The sequence below is a fragment of the Trichosurus vulpecula genome, chromosome 1 (genome assembly GCF_011100635.1).
Source record: "Trichosurus vulpecula isolate mTriVul1 chromosome 1, mTriVul1.pri, whole genome shotgun sequence".
Lineage (NCBI taxonomy): Eukaryota > Metazoa > Chordata > Mammalia > Diprotodontia > Phalangeridae > Trichosurus > Trichosurus vulpecula.
Genome location: NC_050573.1, coordinates 382,592,308 through 382,603,770, shown reverse-complemented (window position 1 = coordinate 382,603,770; position 11,463 = coordinate 382,592,308). Strand labels below are relative to the sequence as shown.

Here is an 11,463-nt window from a genome sequence, read left to right as displayed (position 1 = left end):
GGGCCAGCCCTTGTTCCGAGCTCCCGGGCTGAACCTAGATGTTGGTAACTATGAATCTGTATTCGGTCTGTCTGTTGATGTTTGTAATTTGTTTGTAATTTGCTCTGAAGTTAAGGGTGCTGGATCTTTCCCCTGAACTAAGTGAATGATATTTGTATGCTGAATTAAAGTAAGCTTGTCAACCCCTTTAACCTTGCTTTCCTTATTAAAGCAGATCAAAAGAACCTGTGCTTTTGCAGCATGCCAGCAGCTTTCTGGGTGTTGGCTGTGGGTACATCTTACACCCCCACACCAGCTGCTAGCCAGATTGTTGAAACAGGGTCTCACCCCTTAACAAAGAAGCCCAGGTCCTGGATCTTCTTCCAGTTACTCATTAATTCAGGCTCTGGATCTGGTTGAAATTAAAATGATATAAAATGGTATAAAATGTTCCACAATATGATATAGGTATAGATAAGTATATATGGGTTTTTTCAGTCCTGTAGGACAGAGCTGAAAACCCATTTGGGGTTTTCTTGAACACTGGATCCTGGAGGGACTTGCCGTTCCCTTCTCCAGTTGATTTTCCAGATGAGGAAATTGAGCAAGCAGGGTCAAGTGACTTGCCCTGGGTCACACAGCTGGTCCGTGTTGAAGCCGGATTTGAACTCAGTATGAGTCTTCCTGACTCCAGGCCGGGTATTCTATCCGCCACATCCCCCTGCTGCCCTCATACATACATAAGCACATACATAGACAAGAAAAGCGCCCTTACGCGACAATGAAAAAAGGGAGGCGCTCTCCAAGGGTGGGGTAAAAAGTTACAGAAAGGCCAGGCCTGCCTCCCCGGTGTCTTCCTCGATAAGCCGGACCCTGGTGCGTGTCGATGCTCCGGAAGGGAGGAAGGGAAGGGCTGGGGAGGAGAAGCGGGGTGAGGAACGTGCGATCCGCCCTTCAGGCTTAGGAGGGGAGGGCTCGGGAGAGGAGCGGGCAGCCCCCTGCAGCTGGAGGAGGAGCGGCCGCCTCCCGAGCCTGAGTGGGAGGAGAAAGTAGGTGAAAGGGCAACCGAGGGGGCCGGGCGGAGCCTGCGGTCTGTCTACAAAGTGCGGGGCTGCGGGGCCTCTTGCAATTCGCACAGCAGCAGAGGCGAGTCCCCGAGCGGAGGAAGAAGCATCTTTCCTGCCCAGCCATGCTCCGAGGTAAGCTCCCTGCCCGGGAGAGGGGCGAGGAAGCACACACGCCCTGCCTGGCCCCGCATCCCCTGGCGCCAGGTCCGAGCACTCGGAAGCCCGGCCGCGTTGGAAGGGCCGCGGGGCGGGTGACTGTGCAGCCCCCCAAGCACGGCTGACCTTGACCGATCGTTCCTCCCATTCGGATTTAGGGCGGCTTGTGTTCTACGGCCCAAGCCTTGAAGCGCCGAGCGAGCCTTCATTCGTGGTCAGGGCACAGGTCTGGCCCCGACCCTGCTCGCTAGCGAGCACGCACTTGGCGATCGTTTACCTTCATCTGGGAATAATCCCTGCCTCCCTGGGGCTGTCAGCGGAGAGCTCCTGCATGCGCAGCGTCCACGTGCCTTCTGTATTGTTGGGGGGAGGGCGATTGAAAAGCGAAGCTTGCTAGGGACTTAAGCCTAAGAATAGTCCAACCGGCTGAGCCTGGTACGGTATGCAAATTCATTTAAGTTTAATGAGGGATTACAGACTGTTTGCCATGTGGGCTGCAGCATTACAAGGGTGCTGTGCAACATTCGCTCGCTGCAGTAGTTTCTGACTCTTCGTGTCCCCATTTGGGGTTTTATCTTGGTAAAAATACTGGAGGGGTTTGTCATTTCCTTCTCCGGCTCATTTTACAGACGAGGAAACTGAGGCCAGCAGGGTGAAGGGATTTACTCAGCTAGTCTGAGGCCATATTTAAACTCAGGAAGATGAGACTTCCCGACTCCAGGGCCGACACCCTTATCTGCTGTGCCACCTAGCTCTCCCAATAATGGAATTAATAAAGGATTAATAATTAATAATGAACATTATCTACCAGATGTCCAACAGTGCCTATCCAGCATTTTAAGTGAAAATAATCCTTAATGGTACAGTTAAAGTTTTTCTTATCCTACATAATCTTAAATGTGTTGCTTGCATTTAATGAGTAATATTGCAAATATGCATTTGCAGATAGGCTTGATGTTTTTGCCTTGTGGCCTACGTAAGTCTTATAGAATTGGTTGCCCAGTGAGATGGCATTCTTCAAAAATATATGTGCAGAAGTCTGGATAGCCAAGCCGCTCTTAATCCAAACATATAGAAAGGCACAGGTAAACTTGTGACATGTGATTGTTTCTACAACCCTTATGCCTCCACTGCATTATTATGGTCGTAGAAGATCAGAAGGTCATAGAGATTCAAGTAATGAAATAGGATTCTAATATCTTTTTCCAATTACATGTAAAAACCATTTTTAACATTTTTTAAAAATTTGAGCTCCAAATTCTTTCCTTCCCTTCCTCCCTACTCCTTTCCCTTAGATGGCAAAAATTAGATATAGATTATACATGTGCAGTCATGCAATCCATATGAAATGAGATTCTGAGACAAGACTTTTATGATTTTCCAGACTTCAAGAATTGTTCATTTGCTCAATTTTCATTTGCCCCATACCTTACAATCCTAGAATATATCTTAGATCTAGGAGAGTATTTGTATCCCTATCGCTCAGCATGGTGCTTAATAAGCATTTGTTGATTAATTGATTGACTTGAGAGATGATTTAGCCCAGTCTCCAGCTCTTGTTTTTAAGGAGTCCTAGTAGGAGGCCCGGTAGCGTCCAGATCTTCTTTCTACTACACATTGAGAGAAATGATGATTATTAACCAATGATTCGGGGAGATCCAGAGTTCCCCCTTTTTCTAAAGTCTTCATTTCAAAGCTCAGCCTCAGAAGGACGGGATTGATGGTAGCAGATAGGATTAACATTCTCCTCAAATCTTGTTCAGACCTCATCCTAAAATCCTAAAATTTTAGTCTAAGGTGAGACTCCTGGCGCATAGTGCTCTGCTCAGGCTTGAGTGGGGGATTTAAATTTTTCAATTAGATTGCCCTAGACTGGGCAGTCCAGAAGTAAATAATCAGTTACGTTCTCCACCTTCCCCTCCAACCCCCCATTAGAAAAGGTCTGCTTTTCATTGTAATATTCATTGTCATTAATTATTAACCAGTCTGAGTTGATTGCTACCCTCAGGGACACCCTGTCTTCCAAGGGCATGTATCACTGACCTTTTATTAATAAAATACTAGCATTATTAATAAAATGATTACTTATCCAGCAGTTGTGTCTGTTGAACTTTCTGTATCCCATAGATACAGCATAAATAATATTGCAATATGTTTCCCTAGTGTTTCAGCAATCCGGCTAGCAGCTGCTGTGGGGGGTGTAAAACCAACAACCAGCTCACAGAACACTGCAAGCCCAGGTTCTTTTGATCTGCTTTACTAAGGAAAGCAATGTTAAGGGGTTAACAAACTTACTTTAATTCAGCATACAAATACCATTCACTTAGTTCAGGGGAAAAAGCCAGTACCCTAAACTTTGGAGCAAATACGAGCAAATTACAAACATCGACAGATGGCCAAATGCAATTCATGGTTACCAACATCTGAGTTCAGGCCAGGAGCTCATAACAAAGGCTGGCCCAGAGTCACACTCGCCACCACGGCTGTGGGTCAGAGCTCCTGGGGAAAGAGAAAGCCAACCCCCAAAGCCTGTGATATCACAAACATGTCACTCAAACCCATGTAAACTAGGCTTTCCCTTGAGGCAAAGAGGACTCCTAATTAGATCAAGGAAATAAAGGCCAGACTCTTCAAGGGCACTTGGTTGAACTAAGTGCTAAGAGCCCATTTTGATTGCCAACGCACTAGTGAAGCTATATAGGAACTTCTCAGGCAAAATATTTAGAAAGTCCCAATTATTATTGTTTTAAAAGTTATATTTTAATCAAAATAACTTTTAAAGAATAGATTTTTGATTGATTCTCTCGTGTAAACTGATAATGTAGTGAGAAACATATATAACAACTTAAATTTGCAAAGTACTTTGTAAACATTATCTCCTTTGAGCCCTACAACAACCCTATGAGGTAGATACTGAAAGTATTATTTATTGTCACCATTTTGACAAATACGGAAACTGAGAAGTCACTTGACTTGACCATAATCACATGTGTAAGAGGCCTACCTAAGTCTCAATTCCGGAAATATGTCTGCTGAGGAATGGCAACATATAAATCACAGTACTGTGGATTTACTGCATATTTTGAGTTAGTCTGGCTAGAATTTGTGCAATTAAAATATAACGTGAAAATATCCCTGGATTTGGCAAATCATTTAACTTTGCTTCATCATCATCTGTAAAATGAAGGTTTGAACTAAAGTTTTCTTCCTGCTCATATGTAAAAGCACCACCTGCAGGAATAATGCGTAAGACAGACAAATAGTTAGCTAGTTATTATAACCGAAAAATTGGGTGACATGGTGGTTAACTTTGGTAGGTTACCGATTAGATTGGAGAAAATCTGCCCAACTTTTTACTAGGCTATTACCCTCACAGCCCTATCCATGACTACTTTACTGTAAAGTATTACTTATGTTTTCTTTAGCCTTCATTTTACTCTTTTCACTTTTTAAGGAATTTTTGTATTATCTCTCAAGCAGTCAGTAGAAATGGCCACTTTATTACTAAATTTCTTATTTGAAATTGTATGGGGTAGGAAATATTTCTTAACTTGCCAAGTTGATGTGTTTTTTTTTCTTTTTTTCTTTTTTAGTTTTTTGACCCTTAGAGCAAATGTCCAAGGTCCCATTGTAATTAAAGGAGTTCTTCACTTTTTTGTGTCATGGACTCCTTTAATAGTCTGGTAGGGATTTCTCAGAATAATGATCTTCAATGCATGAAATAAAATACATAGGATTGCAAAGAAAATTATAATTTAAATGGTGTAATTTTTTTAAGTTAAGGAACCACTTGAAATCTGTCCAGGCAACGTAGAACCTAAATTAAGAACACTGGCCTGAACTATGTTTCTTTCTTTGGGCCCTTTTACCTTGAATAAACAAAGGTTGTTGATTCAGCTCACTTAACCATTATCAAACACCATATGTAATTCCCATCTTCAAAAAGTTAGCAGAATGTTGCCAAAATTGGCTTTTCTCTATTAAAAAATTGCTGACTCCTTCCCTAGACTGTCTCTTGTCTGAGATTAGATTAGAATTAATTAGATTAGATTAGATGAGAAAGGAAAAAACAGGGCTCAAAGGTAAGGTTAGGATGTTAGCGCTCAGAGTCCATTCCATCAGGATTACGCAACATCTTGCACTTTCTCACCAGGATTCTGTACGTTGGACTGATGTTTGAAATGCCATTTTTGTTCCTGCTTTCATTTCCACGTTTGCATTCCTTACCTTCCGTACATTTTCAGAACTCTGCAGACTCAAAAAGGGTTTGATGTGTGGAGGGAGCTGGTAATGTCACAGACCTTTTAACTTTAACATGGAGTGGGCCCTTGGCTCAAACAAATGGCTAAAAACTTTTGACTTTGAGTGACTGATTAACTTCAGAAATTAGAACCCATAGTACGGGAAATCCCAGAAATTAGTAAAGGAAAAGCAAAGTCATTTCCCCTTACCCTGTGAAATATAGGGGCAGCATAAGGAATAGACCTATGACTTCATTGGCATAGAGAATTCTCCTGGGAGGATTGGCACCTTCTCTGTAGCCTAGAATGTTGAGAAGTTAAGTGGGACTTGCCTAGTATGTGTTAGAGGCAGGATTTGAACTCAGATCTTTTGAACTTTGGTACCTGCTTCTTTGAAATATACACTTTTTAAAAGAATTAAAAAAAAAAGATCAAGTTTTCCCAATTTGTAATCCAAGTTAGTACTATCTATCTTGTTTTATCAGACACAGTGGTTTGGGTAGTCACTGGCCCCTCAGGACTATAGGATAGCAAGTCCTCACATGCTGTCCTCGAACTGTTGTACAACTGTTAAGTACAATAGATCTTTTTAGTGTGACACATAATTTTTCCACCCTTTAAGAGAAAATCTGCTGTGTTTGACAATCAGAGAGAAACAGCAACACATAAGAAGGAAATAGAATTATGGGGGCTTCTAGTGATATGGCAGGGAGGAAGAGAAAAGGCCATTTATTAAGCGCCTGATATGTGCCAAGTGCTTTACAAGTATTATCTCACCTGGTCTTCACAACAGCCTTTTGCATTATGTGCTATTGTCCCCATCTTATAAGACACGCAGCATTTAAGTGAGTTGCTCAGGGTCACATAACTTCTAAGCGTGCGAGGTCAGATTTGAGCTCAGGTCTTTTTAACAACACATCCAGCACTACCTGCTGTGCTACCTAGCTACCCCTTGGTCTTTTCCTTAGAGAGCATCCCCCACATGCTTGTTATTCAGTCTTGTCTTTTGTCCCAGCTTGGTTATATGTTGTTGCTGTTCAGTCGTGCCTGACTCTTCCGGGACCCCATTTGGAGTTTCCTTAGCAAAGATACTGGAGTGATTTGGCATTATTAGCTTCTCCAGTTCATTTTACAGATGAGGAAACTGAGGCAAACAGGGTTAAATGACTTGCCTAGGGTCACACCGCTAGTAAGTTTCTAAGACCAGATCTGAACATCACCTAGCTTCCCTAGGGCGAGGAGTTGGCCTTATCTAAACTTTTGAATCTACCCCCAGCTCAGTAATCCAGCACATAATAGGCACTAAGGCGGAATTGCTGAGAGAGGGATGTTTTTAGTTAAAACATTGTTCCTTAGAAAGTAGATTCTGCGCTGCTCCAGAGGTCACACCGAGACCCAATTAATGAAAGATGTAGGTAGATTTTGAGTCACTGTGAAAACAAGCTTAGAGCATTTTGCCCATGAAATAGAAGTACTCAAACAGAAATGAGCAGGCCATCTGTTGCAATGTAAATTCATCATGGGTAGAGATTGTTCTGTTCTTTGCGCCTAGCACCAAGCTGGTATATAATAGATACTTAAGGAATACATACTTACTGATTGATTTATTGACAGGTGTATTAAGTAGAAGGAATTTTTGCATTAGATAAGAAAGTTGGACTGGTTAACTTGCAATACCACAGGTCATTTTGAGGTTGGCAAAAATGCTTTCCTGAAAACAAGTAAGTATTGCAAATATTATTACTCCATTTTACAGATGAGAAAACTGTTTGCTCAGAAAAATGGTGAAATACCTAAGGTCATAGAGGTAGTATCAGATTATTCTACCCAGCTTCTCCTGCTAAAATTAACAAGCATTTATTCAGCACCTCCTACATGCCAGGCACGGAGCAAGGCCCTGGACACACACATGCATAGAACAAAACAATCCCCAGTCATGGATGGCCTGTTCATTCCTCCCCATCCCCACCCCCCCATAGCTGAAGGAACCAAGGCCCTCAGAGGAGAAGGCACTTGTCCTAAGCGGGCAACTGCAGATGCAGATTCGTAGTTAACGTTTTGGGTGTTTTTTTGGTCTCTAACTCTGGTACCCTTTCCACTCCACAGGGTCTAAATTAGAATTCTTAACCCAGTACTTTAGCTCCCGGTGTTGTTTGTTGTTGATTGTCTCTGTCTATATATAGGTGAAGTAACTAGGTGAAAAGGCACTCCTGCTTTCTTGGTCATGACCTCTGCTCTACAGCGAAGGCCTTGATCTATACGGATCGAGGTAAACTAAATGAAGGTGAAAGGTCACAGGCTAACGTAAAATCCTTAATCATTTTCTCCCGGTGGTTGTAGGTGTGTACATAGTTGCTGCCAAGCGAACACCCTTTGGGACCTATGGAGGTTTATTGAAGGATTTCACAGCCACCGATTTGGCTGAACTGGCTGCCAGGGCTAGCCTGTCCGCTGGCAAAGTCCCTCCAGAAATCATTGACAGCGTGATCGTGGGCAATGTGGCACAGGTTAGTAGGACAGAAGGGAAGTGTGCCCATTCTGCTTTCTTTATGTGTTTATAAATATACCCCTTCCATTTATAGATCAGAACAAATAGATAATAATGAAAAGACTTTGAAATTTGAAATGCAATATAGCTCTTGACAATATCTTTCAATAGAAGAAGTGATGCTGCTGCCTTCATAATCTAAAGCAGTTGTAATCTGTAAATATTTGGTTTGGAATGTGTTTTAAAAAACTTTCTGCCTCCCGTATTTGTATTTTGCTAAAGCTAATATTAAGGTTAATTTGTACGCACGAAGTAGGGAGAAGGTCTTGATTATACCTCTTTATATTCCCCGCAGGTATCTAGCAAGGGGTGTTTTATACTTCAGGAATACTCCGTAAATATCTGAAGGAAAGTAAAGCCTGATACCAATCTGTGGTTTAATCGATGATGATCCATTGGTTAGATCCATTAAAACTGAGCACTTAGGTAGTTCTTGGTTCATAGCCATGGCTTTTTCTTCTGAAGTAGAGTCCCCCATAGAAGGCAAAGTATTTTCATTAAATCATCTTGGTATTTATGTCCTTCAATCCCCCCCCCATTTAATTTTTAATTACCTTTGACTCAAGTAGGCCTTGGCATGAATTTAATAAAGATGGACTATTAGCCTGTCCTTTTGGGAAACTTGAATCCTTCTGCTACACTGGAGCAGGGTTGAGTTTTTTATCCTTGAATTTCTGGGGGACTTTTAAGTTTTAAAACTTGACAAAAAAGGAGGTACAAATTTTGCTGTGTTGTCATCCCTGCTCATTCCCGTTCTGCCTTGGGTTAAATTATCAGGGACAAACAGGCTAATTTTAATTATCTGAATTATTTTTCAGATACTCGGGAACAACTGCTTAACGAATAATTAAGTATGGGCCTGAGATTGAAGGATGGGGATTGGAGTGTATTAAACTGTTGGGGGCAAAGAGGCTAAGATTAATTATCTGAGTTATTATTCAGATTCTCAGAAAACTGCAGGTCAGTGTTAGACCTATCTGCTAGCATGCCGTCTTCCTGCTTACAGAAGTCAGAGAACACAGTATTTGAATTTGGTACTTTTTCTTCTTTTGTGATTCATCCCTTTTAAAAATCCTTGTTTTGCCCTTTATAAATATATCATAGAAGTTACACTGCTGACTAATCATTTTCTTATAAGCTCTTTTGAGTTGTGATTCGTAGTTTTATTTACCCTCATTAGGAATTTTGCTTAAGCCCTGAATTCAGAATTGTTCCCCCCCCCCCAATTAAGAGGGCTCCTGTGATACATTCCCTTCACTCTGCCCTAGGTGTTTGTCCTTCATTCATTATTTCATTTAAAGTGAAAGCTTTTGGCCATACATTTTAGACCTCAGTATAGTCTCAGGGGAAAAGACATAAATGCAATGTGTACCTCGCCATCATGCGCTTTTTTAATCCCAATTTATTAATTTATTTGCTTTCAGTTTTCAACATTCATCTCCCTAAGTTTTAAATTTTCTCCCACTCCCTCCCCAAGATGGCATGCAGTCTGATACATCATGACCTCTTGGAGTGGCGTTAATGATATTGGTCTTATAAAGGTACTGATGAAAATGTCTGTTTTAAACAAAAATTTGATTTTGTAAAATGAAGTCTTCATTTGCTTTCTGACAGTATTCATAGAATCAAAGAAAGCTAGAGCTGAATAGGGCCGGAGAGAGTTCATCTAGTCTAGCCCTTTCCTTTGACAGGTTTTCCTTAGTAGATTTTAAAATGTATTGACATTAAAATTCATTTTAGGTACAACTTTTCAGGAATAGATATATCTATTATGAAACGTGAGGGGCACCTTGTACATATGATGCTTTGTCTAGAACTATTTTCCACCTCACGTAGACAGCCAGTGTTTGCATCTGTAATGTCATTGTTCTCGCTCTAACCCCACTTTGCAGGGACAGATTCATTTTTATCTCTTCCCCATCTTTCAGAGCTCTACAGACGCTATATACCTGGCGAGGCACGTTGGTCTGCGTGTGGGGGTCCCTCAGAGCTCACCAGCTCTCACTCTGAATAGACTCTGTGGCTCTGGCTTCCAGTCTGTTATCAGCGGATGTCAGGTGTGGAAATACTCTCTGTTTGACTTTTATGGAAGGACAGTAATTACCTCAGGGGGACAAATTTACTTCATCAATAAATATCTCACTATAGCTTTTACTTTCCTACTGTGCTCAGTAGAAGTCCAGAATAAAGGTAGGTAGGTGCCATAGCACAAAAAGTCAAGAAGAACTGAGTTCAAATCCAGCCTGTGACACTGCCTTGCTGTCTGATCCTGAGTTCAAATCCAGCCTGTGACACTGCCTTGCTGTCTGATCCTGAGTTCAAATCCAGCCTGTGACACCGCCTCGCTGTCTGATCCTGGATACGTGCCTTAGCCTCTTTCTGCTCATGTGCAGAAGGGAGATAATAATAGCACCCGCCCCCCAGGGTTGGTGTGAGGATGAAATGAGGTGATGCTTTGCAGACCTTCCTGTGCCAAATCTACTCAGGCTGTCAATGTCATCTGTAAGACCACATCATGTATTTCCTGGGGGAAAAATACAGATATAGAAAGATTTGAGGGGGGGAAAGTTTGTCAGGAAGCAAACAACTTCTGCATTTTTGTGAGTTATTTCTGAAAAAATGAATAGAGGTGGAGGGGGGAGGTGACTCCAAAATTGAAGGAAACCTGTGCTGTGACAGAGAATAAGTTTGAAAAGTAGGAGGATTTTAAAAAATGAGTGTTAAAAAATAAAAAAAAAAGATTTCACATGTATGATGGGTGGGAGAGGGGATGGGGGAGGGACAGAATTTAGAACCCAAATTTTTTTTTTTAATTTTAAAAGAAAAGTACTAGATAGATGTTAGAATATGGGTTGAATGCTAGAGCAGCTTAAGGGGACATCATAGTTAAAGGGGTGGGATGTTTTATTTCAGGCTGAATACAATGGTGAGCCAGCAAATATGAAGGTCATGAGATTTAGATCTGGAAAGGAACTCTGGAAAGGGTGAGCAGATTAACCCCCTCACTTTACAGATGACGCTCAGAGAGGTGGTTTCATTTGCCCAGGGTCTCACACGAGCCATAGGTGGCAGAGCCAAGATTCAAACCCAGATGCTCTGACGACGGGTCCTTCATTCTTTCTCCTGTCCCTCACTCCAGGCTAAGAGATGCAGGGAAAGAACATTGTAAAAGCATTCCTTCTACTACACATTTTCAAACAATGAACTATGTCAAACCATAGATGTTTTCATGAAGTAACTATTAATGGGTTACTTGGTGTTTCCATACTTATTCTTACATATTATCGGAAACTCTGAGTGCATCTATGTAAAATCTATGACTTCACACTTGTATTATTCGCTTCTATTCGTGGCTAACAGTAGGTTTTCTCACCAAAATCAGAAATAACAGGGGAAAGAGAAAGGAGAGATTAGAATCTCTAAGATTACTTTTAGAGATTAGGGTGCTCACTATTAAGATCCAGTCTCCAGT

The 11,463-nt window shown here is 41.6% G+C and overlaps 1 protein-coding gene across 1 annotated transcript in view; it reads left to right on the top strand.

Moving 5' to 3' along the window:
• The first annotated feature begins 941 nt into the window (after nucleotides 1–941).
• The window catches only part of ACAA2 (acetyl-CoA acyltransferase 2), a 33,267-nt gene continuing 22,745 nt past the window's right edge, over nucleotides 942–11,463 (top strand). The window contains exons 1-3 of the mRNA XM_036765333.1: nucleotides 942–1,178; nucleotides 7,784–7,950; nucleotides 9,920–10,048. Of these exons, the coding sequence (XP_036621228.1) occupies nucleotides 1,169–1,178; nucleotides 7,784–7,950; nucleotides 9,920–10,048 (306 nt within the window). The 5' untranslated portion in view covers nucleotides 942–1,168. The remainder of the gene's footprint in view (nucleotides 1,179–7,783; nucleotides 7,951–9,919; nucleotides 10,049–11,463) is intronic.